Source organism: Desmodus rotundus, chromosome 10, assembly GCF_022682495.2.
Source record: "Desmodus rotundus isolate HL8 chromosome 10, HLdesRot8A.1, whole genome shotgun sequence".
Lineage (NCBI taxonomy): Eukaryota > Metazoa > Chordata > Mammalia > Chiroptera > Phyllostomidae > Desmodus > Desmodus rotundus.
The window spans coordinates 51,405,526-51,421,659 of record NC_071396.1 but is presented as its reverse complement, the minus strand read 5'-3'; the positions used below and the strand labels follow the sequence as shown (position 1 = coordinate 51,421,659).

Here is a 16,134-nt window from a genome sequence, read left to right as displayed (position 1 = left end):
TCTTGGTTTAGGTAAAGTTGGCCAGAAGAAAGGTAAACGAGTCAATCATCATAAGGGAAATGATCTTCATTCACAGGAACCATACGATGTCAGTAACTAGCAATAGGATAGCATACAGGTTTTCATTTTTACAAATTAGAGTGTAACAATATAACAAAACAAGTGTTTCCAATATTGTCAAAGTTGCAAATGTTGGTGGCAAAGTTGGGTATATACCTTTCTCTATCAGTGGTTTTAATATTTCTAATTCTTTAAAAATGAATAACAAGGCCTGAACTTTTCAAGTAAGTCCAATTACAAAATGACCTTAGAATAGTGCTCCTTCTGTGCTCAATAATGGTACACCTTTGATTTCTTTCTTAATATACTGATCTACATGGTAGTCATTAATTTCATTAAATATAAAACTTTTCCAACGTCAACTATGAATTATATGCTAGTTTGAAAGAGGCATTTCTTAAGCAACTAATGAATTCACAGGTATAATGCATCAGAAGAGAAATAGTAAACAGGACAATCTAGCAAGTAAGGTAACTAGAATGGGAGTTGGATGACCTATTTTTACCACAAATTAGTTGTGTGATCCTGGGTAAGTCACTTAACTCGATGGTTCCCAAACTTCTGAGACTTTTCCCAGAGTTTTGACATGAAGTTTCCAATTTGATATTTTGTCAAATAGGGATATCTTAAGTAATCATTTTATAAGAGTAGGAAAGGCATTATCTCAGAAAACAAGTAAAAAAAAATAGCTTTATGAGAAAGTTACTACATTGCCCTTACTTTTTAATTGATTTTTGAAAGAGAGAGAGAGCGAGAGAGAGAGAGGCATAGATTTGTTGTTCCATTTATTTATGCATTCACTGGTTGATTCCTTTATGTTCCCCGGGTGGGGATCAAACCTGCAACCTTGGCAATCAGGAAGACGCTCTAACCAACTGAGCTACCCAGCCAGGGCCTTCTTTCTTTTCTCATTTCACTTTAGATCTATGAAAACTTCAACAGACTCTAAGCAAGCATACATTAAAGAAAAAGCATTCCATAACCAAAAACTTTGCCTATTTTTAATTTGAGGAAGCGAAATAGTAGCATGGACTCTGGATTCTGTACTGAGTTCAAATCCTAGTTTTACCACTTACAAGCTGTGTAACATTTTAACCATTTTTTTGGTTTGTCTTTTGGATTCATCATTTCTCTGAGCCTACATTTATTTGTCTATAAAAATGTAGATAATATACCTACCTCAAACGGATGTTGAAACGATTAAATAAAATAATGAAAGTATCTAGTACGGTACAGGCATATAATAAGCATTCAATAAATGGTAGCAGTTACCTAAAAATGAGATGAGATAGCATTATCACCAAGATTCTATGACTTTATAGACAAGCAACAGGAGAGGAAAATTGTAAATAAGAAGGTCCATGAAGATAGATATATTGAAATAGTTCACTTGCAGTGGGTTAAAAAAAAAAAAGAATTGATTTTATTTCTTACAACTTTGGTCCTATAGGAAGGTAAATTTGGCCAAAAAAAAAAAAATTGGTAGACTCATTTCTTTTCTTTATACTTGCCTACTCAAAACGAATGCTTTTAAAAAACTGCTTTGTTTTCTTTAAAGCAACACATTTTATTTATCTTATCTTCATCACTGAATCAGAAGGCTAGAATGGACTTTCAGAGGCATCTAGTACATCATCAGTCTCCTATCAGATAGGCTCAGAAAGGAATGTCCTTAAACTCCTCCCCAATGCTTCATTCTTAACATTTTTTATCACTTTGTTTAGATAAAAAGTCTAAAAATCCTTCTCTAATTTACCATTTAAAAATCTCATATGAATAGTACATCTTTTGGGTAACAGTGGGGAAAATAAAAATGCATGTCTGTATTTCCATAAAGAAAATCTGAAAGAACACACAAGACATTAAAGGTGCAGAGGGCAGGATACTTGGGAGGAGGCGGTGACCTCTAGACTTTTAACTGTAGTTGTCGTTATTTTACTTTGACTTATAAACTATACGAATTTAACCATTTATTGAAATGTACTAAATAATAACCAAAAACAAACCCCTACATACTTCAAGTTTCACAATCAGGTTTTTCCTCTATCCATACCAATCAACTGTTCTGACCCACCGTCCATGTACCGTACTCATCAACACGTATCATTTTATTTGTAAAGTCTTCAGGCTTTACAGAATAAAACTTGTGCATGGTTGATACTCATGCATGCTACATAACAAATCATTACAGTTAATACCATGCAACTTCTCCTTCAATAAACATCTCCAATGTCTCCAAAATCTACCCACTAGAACTCAAAGTTCCATTTCCTATTTATCATTTCTGACGCTAATTTATGGAATAACAGCCCTTTCTACCTTAAGCAAAGTCCCCATAAAGTTTTTTTTTTAAAGTCACTTTCCTGGACAATGAATGGGTTTTTAAAAAATAATATAGTACTTTAAGTGAAAGTTTCCTCAAGTGATAATTTTACCACAGAAAATTTACAGCATTAAAACTTTCAGGACCCTCTTTTAATTTTTTTCTTGTTCTGGTTATAAGCTTAAGCCCTGAGATGCTATTAAAAGCAGTGACTCACCTTGTTTACCTGAAGTTTGAATACAAAGTATTCACGACAAAATTGCCATCTCTGACAATGAGACTGGCCTTTAGACCAGGGGTGATTTTGCCCCCAGTAGACACTTTTGGCTGTCACGACCGAGTAGGTTTTACTGGCATCTATTGGGTAAAGGCTAGGGATGCTGCTAATGCATAGGAAAGGCTCTCCTAACAAAGAATTATCTGGCCCAAAATGTCAGTTTGTTGCTGTTGAGAAACCTTCTCTAGATTATAGGATCATAAATATCCCTAAAGGAAATGATCCATCTCCTCCCCGACTAAAGAAAATCAGAATGGAACTTCTGTATGGGCCTGTGTCTTCATCTCTAAAAGTAATTCTCAGAAAAGAAAAATTCCCTACTAAGCTTTTTTGTAATTTGCTATAAATTGTTATACACAACGTCCGTGTGCACTTGCCTCAAGAAAAAAAAACCTCATTATGATATAAAACTATGCTTTTTAAATAGATATGTGTTTTTACACCATGAGACTATATTATTTTTATAATTTTAAAAGCAGAATTTCATATCTATACACACACCATGTACGCACACATTCTTATGACAGAAAAACTGAGTCATAAACCTCACCAAAGTCCTTTCTTTAGGAATTTTATTTTTCTTTTAACTTGATACAAAGAAAAGACTTCAAATCTAAATAAAAACTTGTTTTTAAAAAATTTTCAACCTGATTTCTATTCTGAACAATGGGCATGTTTTAATAGAATCCAGGCAAGTTCTACTATTAAAGGCCTTTGATGGCTAAGGAACATTCTCATTATGTGTGATGAAATACGTAACACATATTTACCCCAATATTTAAAACAACAAGAACCAAAGAGCCCAAATGGTGGGATTCCCTAAAACAACACAATTCTAATATAAAAATTTTCAAAAGACCCAAGCACTTTCCTCAGACTAAAAGATCTTTTGACTTAGCCAGCAAGGAAAAGCAACTTGTTTTTTTTCTGGTCATTATCAGAGCTATAGGCTCTGATAATGACCAGAAAAGAGGTCCTTACAGCACCCACACCTTTGTGCACCAAATGTACGACTTCACCTAATTCTAGAGCAAATACACTAGGCCTCTATGTTTCTTACCCACTTCTCACCAAGACCACTGGGGGAATAAAACAAACTTCACTCTCAAATGACAAATGACTCACTATCTTTCTGAATGTCTAATCTAAATACTTCATTCTAAAACATCTATGACAGATTAAAATAGAGATTTCAGTACTATCATCAAATGCCAGTTTGCTGAGTGTTTTCTGAATATTATTATTTATGGTCTTCACACTGAAATTCAAAGGCAATAGCATGGAAGAAGGCAGCTCATCTTGTCAGGCAGAAAAAAAGCAAGAAATCTACTTGGCTAAAATAGGTCATTTCACTCACAAAGGCACAGTCTATATCCTACCACATGTACTATATATACAGCAGACACTAGATACTCCAGGAATTTCTTCTCTATATGACATGGGAGAAACAAAACGTAACAAAATTTCCTTTCTCCACAGGTTAAGAAAGAAACTGTATATATACTGGGCATCATCTTAGACCAGTCTCCACTTCAAAAATGAGGTCTACATAGACACCTAAGTCCTTTTTAGGAACAGAAAACTTCAGTAAACAGGAGACTTAAGTAAGGGGTTCTTCTACCATTAGCCTAAATAATTTCTCTGATAAAAATCAAAACAAGACAAAAAACGTGGATTCTGCTCATAGCTTTAACCACATGGTATGCAGATTGCAAACTAAATTCTGTGTGTGTGTGGGTACAAGCCTCACCAAAATGGTAGAAATGTTTACTTTAAAAATCTCACTTCCCAGATATAACACATGAGCCCAAAGAGTTAAGAGATTTACGACTTTGGAGACTCATTAGCACTCTATCTCTGAAGAAATTTAAGGATACCACTTATTATGTAAAAGCAAATGAGTGATCTTTGATCCCACCTATGATAATTATGCAAAAATAGTCCAGAAAATCAAATACCTCATCTTTCCATCACTCTTAGACCAAAGCAAACCTTTTCAGTCTCTCTTACAAGTCTCAAAGAAAAGTAGACTTTAGGGTCTAAATGTGTTTATTTTATAGGTAAAAGTGTTCTAGGCTCATCTCTCAGCAATTTTCATCAAAGATACAGACATTCACGGGACTAGTTCTCTTACAACCCACACGGTTTTTTCCAAAGCAAAATGTTGGGGTCAGAATGTATGAAGGTTTGAAACCTGAAGGACTCCCTGTTCAGAACCTAGAATGTAAAACAGTGCACTAACTAAATTCTGCAAACCACAAATAGTTTCTCCTATTCCCCTCAAATACAACAGCCAGGAGAGTTGTGCACACAGGGAAATCCATGTACTTTAACACCAAGATCAGAGGTTAAAATAATTAGTCATAAGGGATGAACCAGGCACCTTAGAAGCCAAATACAATACTCTAGCACTTGGAACAATAATCATCACAGTACAGTACCATAGCCAAGCCATAGTCAAGAGGGGAAAAGTACATCTAGAAAATCTTTTTCCCTAGAGCCCAAAAGATGATGCAGACTATCCTAGGTTGCTCAGACCTAAGAAGGCCCAGTACACACATAAAGAGTTAAAAGGGCCTGATTAACTAATTCCCCTCATTTCAAAATGTCCATAGGGTGCCTCGCCTTCTCCAAGCCTAAAAACCTCCACAGTTCATTTATCCAACTACTCTGTAGTTGTACGGGAACTTCCTTTTCCTAACTTCACAAAAGGTCCCAGGTGCAAGATTCACGTGATTTCTCAGGGTAAGGGCAGGGAGCTCCTCAACACTCACCTGTCTCAAACTAAAGACGGGAATTAAGAACCCGACTTAAATACACAGGTAAGGCATAGGGCAAATAAATGTCCAACCACTCAACCTGGGCGAGAGGCATATAATTGAAATGCTCTTTGAGCCAGCTAGTTCCGACTCCCTGTCTCTCTGACTCAGTCTCTCTCTCCTCTGTCTCGCTCTCTCAGTACCAAGGGCAGGGACTCTGGCAAGACCCCGCCCCCCCATCTCCAAAGCGGGGTGGGCGGGAGGTAGCCTGGAGAGTCCTCGTTCCCGCGCGAAGCTTAGAGACCATTGCGGATCTACGGAAGGTGACGGGAACCGGTCCGGCTGGAGCCGCAGGCTGAAGAGTCAGCTGAGGAAGCACTAGGCCTGCACCGTGCCACTGCCGCCTTGGAGCCGATCGCTGTCAAAGAACGACTCCGCCGGGGCAGCGGGAGGCTGGCCCCCGCCCTGCACCGGCCCACAGAGCTTTCCTGCCCCACGCTGTATGGAAGGTGGGGGTCCTGGAGCCGTACCTCGGACACTTCGTCCTCGTCGCTGCCAGAGGCACCACCTCCACCCCCGGTCCTCAGCACAGCAGCCGCCAACTTGAAATCCAGCGCCGCGTCCCCTCCGCCAGCACCGCTGCCTCCGCCACCGACTCCCGGCGCAGGCCCGGCCTCTCCAAAGAGTCTCACGGTGCGGATCCCCAGCCCGACCCCTCCCGGCGGAGGCGGCTCCGAGGCCCCGGCTGGGGCGGATCGCGGAGCCACCGAGTCCAAGTCCTCCTCAAAGGAGGTGCCCCCGCCTCCGCCGTCGGTCAGCATGATTCGCACGCGGAGCCGGAGGCACTGCAGAGTCACTCGCGGCCACCGCCGCCGCAGATCCCGGGAACGAGAAGAGCAGCAGGAGGAAGAAGCGTCTCCTTTCCCCCGTCCCAGCAGCGCCACTAACTTCTCACTGCCTAACCTGCTGCCTCCCGCCCCCCACACTCGCCACTGGCTATAGCTCCAAAGCAGGTGCAGATCATTGGCCAAAACGACCCGTCGCTCAGGCTCTTCGTCACGCGCCGCTCGCTGGCTCTGGGCCTCCAAGCTGCGTTGACCCGCGCAGGCCTAGGCGGTTGCGAACACCCGCCCCCTATTACCCGCGCTGACTTCCGGTCTTTTTCTACCTCTATTGGTCAAGTCCTCTGACTATCGCGTCACGACCTTAAAGTGGATTAGTTGGCCTTGTGGTCAGTCACAGTGACCCCTGACAGTGGGAAATTTCATTGGCGTCTTAAGGTGTCGGTCACTTTGTCACAGGACGTCGCGTGGTACAATTGGTCGCTAAGAGTACCATTCATCCCGCCCCCATCCGAGGTGACGGGAAAGGGTTGGGGAATTTCCACTTCTGATCAAAATTATGGTTGAGGTGGTGACCCGCAAGAATAGGTGAGCTTCGGAGTAGAATTCACCATGCGCTCGGAGGCTTCTACATCAAGTATGCAAAAGACGAGGAGGTAACGCAGCTCCCACCTGTCGCTCTTCACCAGGCGCGGAGACTGCGGCCGGAGGATTGCTGCACCGGGATTGGAGGAACCAGCAATCAGTCTCGGCTAGACTCCACCTCCCCACCAGGCCCTAATTGGAGGAGCGTTGCGTCAGTCACTAGAGAGGTCGCTCCTCCGGGACAGGTGAGGATGCCCATAGTATTGCCTGAGGTCTTTGGGCCGGAGTGAGGGGACTACGAGAGAGAGGCGTGGTGTCTGTCCTGCTGCTCACCTCCCGCCTTTCCGAACAGAACACAGCACGAGGATTTCAGGGAACTGTGGGGTCTGCTTCGGATGGCCACCCAGACGACATTCGGCCCTCCCGCGTGCAGTGACGCGGCTGGGCGCGGCAGTTCTACAACCTGCGGGCGGGATCGCCCCGCAGGGCCGCGTTCTCTTCTTGTGAAAGGCGGCAGGCCTGAGGGCTGGACAGCGCCAAGCCTCAGTACTGGGAACTGTCCCACGAAGGAAGGGGGGGAAAGACTGCTCCCAGGGCGCAGAATCAGACCGCCGGGCTGAAGGCAGTGGTTAAAAAAGAGTGCGTGTTCTGGAGCAATTTCGAGTTCTGGTGCCGCCACTTGTTTGCTGTGTGACCTTTTGGGTGTTTGTTGTTTAATAATCTAAGTGACTTTCAGTTCGCTCATCTGTAAAATGCGGGTCATATTAGTACTTCCCTCTTTGAGTTGTGGCTGTTATAAATAAATTAGATAATGACATAGGGCGCTTAGCATAGTGCCAAACTTACAATAAAAACTTATTTTTGTTAGATACTCTTCAGTTCACCTGCCCCTGGGTCCTGCGCAGCAAACTGATTCTTGTCAGATCTCTGATGCAGTAGAAAGCTAGCTAAGGGGGTCTCTTATCCTCTAACTTTCTCTACCTCTCCTACCTCTGTCTCCTTTGTCAATAAAGAGGGGTTTAAAAATGCTCGTCCCCCAACTAATCCTAAGATCAGAGATCACAAGAAAGGCGATTGGTGAGGACTGTATGGCAAATGTCCTTTGACCCGGAAAATGTCCGTATGATTTTTAACCAACAGAGGCTGGCTAAAAGCAAATGATTTGGCATTGTCTCCTCTTTTGCAACTTTAACAAAGGGCTTTGTATATCTTGATTGTGCAATATTTAATATTTACCTCCCCTGAACTAGAATCTGAAAGTTCTGTAAAGAATATAATGATTTTTTAAATGACTTTAAAAATGGATTCTGCCTAACGTTTATTTAAAGACTATTTTGAATATCATGAAAATTTCTTTGGTTCGGCAATTGTTCATTTTGGCATTTCACATGAATGAAAAAAAGACAGTGTTTACTAAGAGCAGAAGATGTTAGGTAAATGTTCTTTCTAGATAATAAGTTGTAGAAAATTGGAAAAAAGCCTTGTACCTTTTCTAGAACACTATTTTGATGTAAATGCCAGGTATGAACTGGCTGTAGTTAGAATTTGTGGTACTTAATTAGCCCATATCGTCAGTGCTGTTTAAGTTTTCAAGGCATGTGTGACTAGGTCACAGCCCAAAGTAATAACACCAACAAAAGAAAGCCAGCACTGCCCATCCCACTTCAAAGCTGGATTATCCAGAATTGGTACGGATACATCCTTAGGCAAAAACAGGTATTGACTGGTACAACATTACAAAGGAACTACTTGTCATTCCTACCTTTCATACAAAAATAATTTCTGATGCAACTCCCTAAACAAACTCATTAAATTCTTTAAACAAATGTAATGAATCTCAAGACAGGGGAAATTTGGGTATATAAATTTTTCTCAGCATATTTGAGACAAAAATATCCTCTCAGTATATAAAAAATGCTTCTCTGCTCAATGCCTAGCAACCAACCCTGAGGCTAGCCAGGAACATATGATTGAGCAATAATTTTTTTCTCCTGGAACTTTACCTAAGGCACTTACTGTCAGTAGTTTGATAGTAAATATGGGAGTTAGGAACTCCCAATCTCCTAGACTTGGTGACTGCTATATAAGCTCCGTATTAAAAATGATTTAATGTCTCCATATATACTACATTCATGTGGTTTTGCAAATGTAAAAACTAATTGGTGAATATATAAAATCACACTTAATGTATTCAGTGTAAAATATCAATAAGTATTAGTGTGATTTGGTGGGTAACCGTAGTTTTAATATATCTTAAGATGATACTAATAAAAGGTAATACATTGATTTTTCAAATGCTGAATAAGTCATAGCAAAATCTGTCTTAAGAGTATATTTGTTAGAAATGAGCATTAGAATAAATGTTTTCCCATAGGAAATGAGTGGGAATATTTATTAGGACATCATTGTAATATGTTTCAAAACACTCTCTGCTGACCATCTTTCAGACAGGGAAGGAAAAGGGAAAAGGAGACACTGTATAGCCCAAGGATTTTAAAACTTCTGAGGTAGTGAAAGGCTTTATTCCTCATAAGAAATCTGAGATTGGCCAACTAAATTGTACATACAGGGACTTCAGCTACAATATAGTAGGCCTTTCACTGCAATCTGCATTTCCTCAAGACATTTAATGTTTGTATGTCAGTCCATCTCAGTTCAGTTCAGTCCAATATATAAGGAAAGGAGGTTAAGCGAGCCAACAAATTTGTTGCACTAGGATGTTATGTCACATAACCTTTATAATAATAACCCTACCAAGATTTCACCCATTTTATAGATGAGGAAATTGAAACTCCAAAAAGGTTAATTAACTTACCCAAGCTTATAAGGTTAAGAATAGCTAAGATTTGAATTTATTTCTGCCTCATCTCAAAACCCATGCTCTTCCCACTATATCACACTGATTTCACGTTACCATCCATGGCAGAGGAAATTCGTCAATCAGGTAATCTGATATAGTACTCCAAACATTATATCATTCTTATAAACCTGCTGATTAACAGTATAGGTGGAGTTATCCCTAACTACCACCAAATTTACTATCTTCATCCTTTGTAACAGTTGGAAACATTTAATTGAAAGCTTATCTTTTCATTTCTCCAATTATATTGTAAGTTTCTTAGTCCAGGTAATTTCATGGTTAAAAATCTGAATAGTTAGCATTGGTTGGTATAGCTCAGTGGATTGAGCATGGGCCTGAGAACCAAAAGATTGCCAGTTCAATTCCCAGTCAGGGCACATGCCTGGCTTGCAGGCCAGATCCCCAGTGGGGAGCGTACAACCACACACTGATGTTCCTCTCCCTCTCTTTCTCCCCTACCTTCTCTCTAAAAATAAACAAATAAAATCTTTTTTAAAAATCTGAATAGTTAATATTTTCACATGGTTCAAATTTTAAGAAGAATTTTTAAAATACAATGAAATGAGTCCTTTGCCTACTAAACACCCAGATCTCCTCTCACAAATAAACTATATTATTAGGTTATTAAATATCCTTCTAGAGGTTTTTGCACATATATAAGCAATTCCATACATGTCAATTTATATTCTGCCTTTTTGATTAAAGCAACAGTGTACTATACACACTTCATTAACTTGCTTTTTGTTGCTTAGTTTATTCTAGAGGTATACCATGTCGGTATGTAAAGAGCTGTCATTCTTCTATACTAATTCATGGTCGTCTGTTGATTAATTGTCCCATTTATTTGCCCATTTCTGTAATGATGCCATTTAGATTGTTTTCCTATTTAGGGGAGAGGGGGTGGTGGTAACAAACAATGCTACAGATGGCTAACTTTCTAAACTACTCTCATCCTACAGGCAGCTCTAGACACATATTAGTTTAATTGAAAAGTCATAAAATTACAACTGGACTGTAGCCTGCCGCTGTTTGAGCTATAGTTGAATACGCCTGCAAACTGTCTAGCAACATCGAGGAGCTGGGCATACTTTTCTAAAATAAGAGGCTATGCCTGCTGTACTGCCACGATGAAGCAAGAAAATTACAGCATTTTATTCAGAACGTTTTCTAGAGTTTATTCTGTTACTGAGCTTGCCCTTTTTGAAAAGGGGCAATATATATATATATGTATACCAAGAAAAGAATGCCTATTTGCCCACTAGAAGTTCCATCCTTGCTGCCTGCTCAACAAGAATGGGGCAAGTAAATGATATTGCTCCTTTTGATTATACACCTTTAGTGCCAGTAATGGGTATTTTTCAAACTTCTAATATTAATGAGAATATAAATATTTCTTATGGTGGAAATCACTCAGGTTTAAAACAAAGGGGACAGGAGGGAGGAATTAATATCCACCTTCTTGCTTGGGGCTCTGTCAGGATTTCTTAATTTTTGAATTGTTGGACAAAGGACAGCATGTCGAGAATATGCATTGGGGTTATTGAGAGGAAGCAGGATTTGGTGGGACAATCTCCAAGCTGGAAATCAGAAATACTTAGTCTACTTTAGGTAATTGGTATACTTCTGTGTGTGACACTATTAGAACTAGGAAGCTGGTTTGTCCATTTGACCTTTAGAGGTATACTTTAAAGGTACATAACTTCAGAAGCATTTCATACCACAAAATATAGTCAGTACTTCAAATCAAATAACATGCATGCATAGACAAAATGTAGTAGGTTACACACAAAACAAAGATGTTAATAGTAATTATCTCTGGGTAATGGAAGTATACATAGATTTAATTATATATAGATTTATTAAATCTTTTTTAATATTTGTATTTTCTAGACTTTTTTAGGTTTTTCACAGTGAACATATACTTTTTGTATAATAAAAAATTTAAATATTTCAAATAAGTTTTGTGATTTTTTTTTATCCTACCCAAGGACTTTTCTCTTTTTTTCATTGCCTTTAGAGAGAGAGGAAGGGAGAGAAAGAAACATCAATGTAAGAGAAACATCAATTGGCTGCCTCCCTCGTGCGTCCAAACCGGGGATCATGTGCGCCCAGACTGGGGATCAGACCCGCCATCCAGACATGTGCCCTGACTAGGAACAGAACCTGCAACCCTTTGGTCATGGGACAATGCTCCAACCAACTGAGCCACACTGGCCAAGGCTGATTTATTTCTTTTTTTAAAATCATTTTTTATTTTTCAATTACATTTAACATAAAATATATTAGTTTCAGGTGTACACTCCAGTGATTAGACATTATATAACTTATTACTTGGTAAGATCACCCTGATAAACCTAATACCCGTCTGACACCATACGTAGTTACTAGAATATTATTGACTATATTCCCTATGCTGTGCTTTACATCCCCATGACTATTTTGTAACAATTTGTACTTCTTACTCCCTACACCTTTTTTCACCCACGCCCCCAACATCCTCCCATCGGGCAACTGTCAAAATGTTCTCTGTATCTATGAGTCTGTGTTCTGCTTGTTCATTTATTTTCTTTTTTAGGTTCAGTTGTTGATAGATACATGTTTATTGCCATTTTATTGTTCATATTTTTTTCTTCTTCTTAAAGAAGACGGTTTAACATTTCATGTAATACTGGTTTGGTGGTGGTTTGGAGAACTCCTTTACCTTATCCTTGTCTGGGAAGTTCTTTATATGTCTTTCAATTCTAAATGATAGCTTTGCTGGGTAGCATAATCTTGGTTGTAGTTCCTTGCTTTTCATCACTTTGAATATTCCTTGCCAATTCCTTCTGGCCTGCAGAGTTTCTGTTGAGAAGTCAGCTGACAGTCTTACAGGAGCTCCTTGTAGGTAACTAGCTGCTTTTCTTTTTCTGCTTTTAAGATTCTCTCTTTGTCTTTAACCTTTTGTGTTTTAATTATGATGTGTCTTGGTGTAGACTTTTTTGGTTCATCTTGTTTGGGACTCTGCTTCCTGGACCTGTATGTCTAGTTCCTTCACCAGGCTACAGAACTTTTCTGTCATTATTTTTTCAAATAGGTTTCCAATATCATGCTTTCTCTCTTCTCCTTCCAGTACCCCATAATGTGAATGTTGGCACACTTGAACTTGTCCCACTAGCTCCTTACACTATCTTCATTATTTTTTATTCTTTTTTCTTTTTGCTGTTCTAATTGGGTGTTTTTTGCTTTCTTTTATCCCAAATCCCTGATTTGATTCTCAGCATCATCTACTCTACTGTCGATTCCCTGTAAATTATTAATCATTTTAGTTAAGGTATCCTTCATTTCTGACTTGTTCTTTTGTATGGTTTCTCTGTCCTTTTTTGTGCTGTTGAAGTTCTCACTAAGTTTCTTGAGCATCCTTATAAACCATTGTTTGTACTCTGTGTATGGTAGTTTGTTTGCCTCCATTTCATTCAGCTTTCTGGAGATTTCTCCTGTATTTTTCATTTGGGACCTATTTCTTTGTCCCTGTATTTTGGCTGCTTTCCTGTTTGTTTCTATGTATCGGGTACATCTCTGGACTTGGTGGGGTAGCCTTGTATAGTAGGTGCCCTGTAGAGCCTAGTGGCACAGCCTCCCCAGTCATCCATGCTGGGCACTCCAGGTACACCCCTGTGTGGACTGTGTGCTCTGTCCTGTTGTAGTTGAGCCTTGATTGCTGTTGGCATCACTGGGAGGGATCGACTCCCAGGCTGATTGGCTGCAAGAACCCGCTGTGACTGCAGAAGAGGAGCTGCTATGCAGGACTTGACCCTATGGAGCAGGACTTGCTTCAGTGGGGCTTTGGTGCTCACAGAGTCCACCTCTTGAGGTGTCACTTATGGAAGTGATAAGGTTGTTTCACCCTATCTGGCATAGTCTGAAGTTGTCCATTGTGTGCACCTGGGCCACCCAGCATGAGCTACAGAACAATCTGCAGGTGACTGCTGCTTGTGCTGGGCTTGGAGGTACCCAGGAGAGGCCAAGCTGTGAACCATCTCTGGCTGCTGCTAGGGTTGGGCTGGGCCTGGGGTCACTTAGCAAGCAGTATGGGGCTTCCGCAGGCCAGATGCTGCTTGTTTAGGAAATTTTAGGACAGTCTAAAGCGTGAGGCATAAGAGGCCAGTTGTATGGAAAAGCCATTGGAAATGGCTTGGGTGGGCCCACAAGTTGGGTGCAACAGGTCTTGGGGAATCACCAAAGTGGGGCAAACAAGTGTGTGCTATGTTGATGGAGACTCAGATATGGTACCCACCTGCCGGCTCTGTGGGGGAGGGGTCTCAGAAAAGGAACAATGGCCTCTACCAGCACTTCTGTCTGGCACAAAGCTGGCCCTCCAGCTCTTGCCCTGGTGCCAGATAATTCAGTTCCAACCCATTGTGTCCCTGGTTTCTTTCAAGCTGTTGCTCTGGCCCTGGAGCTCAGAGGGAGTGAGTCCAAGTGCATTCATGGGTAGGCCCTTTAGGAGGAACTGTCTGGGACTCCAGAAGCCCTCTGTCTCACTCAGCTACAAACTCCACTGGGTTTTATAGCCAGAAGTTATGAGGACTTCTCTTCAGGGCGCTGCAACCCTGGGCTGGAGGGCCTGGTATGGGGCTGGGACCCTTGACACCTCAGGGAGACTTCTACAGCTGAGATATCCCACCTAATTTTTAACCGCCACAAATGGGTGTGGGACCAGCCTGTTCTGCATCTCTGCCACTCCAACCAGTCTTGATCTGGCTTCTTTAAATCCCTAGCTGAACTTCCATTCAGTGAGATTTCAGGTAGTTTTGAATGATGGTTATTCTGTAGTTTAGTTGTAATTTTGATATGGTTGTGGGGGGATTCAAGTACCACATTTACCTACACTGCCATCTTGACTGGAAGTCCAGTTTGGCAATTTTTTGAACTGTTCATTCAACCAGCATTTATTTAGTTCCTGCATAACACTGTACCAAGAGCTTTACAGAATATGTAAAAGAATCAGAATATTTTCTGTATTTCCTTTCAATTATATTGATGAATATACTTATTAACTGATGATCAGATAGAAAGACTGCACATGGAATAATAGAGAATACCTTTTAAAAAATAGAGAATACCTTTCAACAACAGAAAATCAAATTCAAGACAGTATAACTATTTTATAGTGTTGAGTAAGTGGGAAGTAGAAGAGAAGTCAAAATGGAGTGAGTTTGTTTTGAAAAAAGCTTTGATTATGATCATTTTGAAGTAGGACACTGACTGAGGGAAATAGAAGAGATAAAGCATTCCAAATGGAAAGGAATGTTAGGAATGATGACAAAGAATTGAAAGTCTTCCGATTGAGTGTCAGGATGGTTAGTTCAGAGAAATTGGAAAGGGGATTAAATAAATTTACATAAATGTTGAAGACTATACTGAAGACTTTCAGTTTGGTTCAATAGGCCACCCACCATAGGTCTTGGAGAGCAAAGTTACTGTGATAAAAATTGTTAGAAGAAGATTACGATTTGTTGTTATTTTGGCTTTGTTGTGTGAGTTGGGTTGGAATAGGAGATACTGTAGTCTAGGAAACAAGCGGTGGCGTTGTTTCGTTTAGTCCAGGTGTGAGGTAATGAAGGCCTGGATCAGAAGAACGGCCGTCAGAGTGCAGGAAAAGGAGCTGTCAGCAAGCATGAAGAGTCAGAGTGACTTGGCGCCTGATCACATGTGAGGAACAAAGAAGTATGAGAACAAAAGTTACTCCTGAGAAATCAAATACAAACTTTCTGAAGAGAAATGTGGCTTTGTATATCAAGATCCTTTCTTTAAATTTTTATTTCCAGCTATTAGAATGGCTAAAATCCAAATAAATGACAATACCAATTGCTGGTAAGATGCAAAGCAACAGGAATTCTCTCATCACTGGTGAGAATACAAAATGGCGCAGCCACTTTGGAAGTTTGGAAATTTCTTATAAAGCTAAAGATAGTCTTACTATACAATCCACAATTACACTCTTAGGTATTTACCCCCTGATTTGAAAACTTAAGTTCACATAATATTGTGTATGTAAATATTTATAGAAGCTCTATTCTTAATCACCAAAACGTGGAAGCAACCAAGATGTTCTTTAATAAGTGAATAGATAAATTGTGTTACAGCCATGTGGTGGAGTATTATTCAGTAACAAGAAGAAACGTATTATCAAACCATGCAAAAGCATAGATGAATTCTATTTTTTTAATTAAACATATTGGGGTGACATTGGTTAATAACACTATGTGTTTCAAGGGTACAATTTTATGATACATCATCTGTATATTGCATTGTGTGTTCACCATACATAGTCTAGTCTCCCCTTGCCCTCCCCATCCTCCTCTCATCCATTCCCCTTTGGTAACCTTCATGCTCTTGTGATACAGATGAATTTTAAATGCGTATTGCTAAGTAGAAGAAGCCAGTCA

General features: G+C 40.2%; 1 protein-coding gene across 4 annotated transcripts in view; it reads right to left on the bottom strand.

Moving 5' to 3' along the window:
• Window positions 1-6,401, bottom strand: part of ANKHD1 (ankyrin repeat and KH domain containing 1) — a 103,013-nt gene extending 96,612 nt beyond the window's left edge. For 2 of the 4 annotated variants that reach the window (XM_045183835.3, XM_024575035.4), the window contains exon 1: window positions 5,950-6,399. In XM_045183835.3, coding sequence (XP_045039770.1) covers window positions 5,950-6,240 — 291 coding nt within the window. In that variant the 5' untranslated portion in view covers window positions 6,241-6,399. Of the gene's footprint in view, window positions 1-5,949 lie in introns of all 4 variants that reach the window. The other 2 variants (XM_024575037.4, XM_024575034.4) reach the window with 2 other exon arrangements.
• Window positions 6,402-16,134: the final 9,733 nt, after the last annotated feature.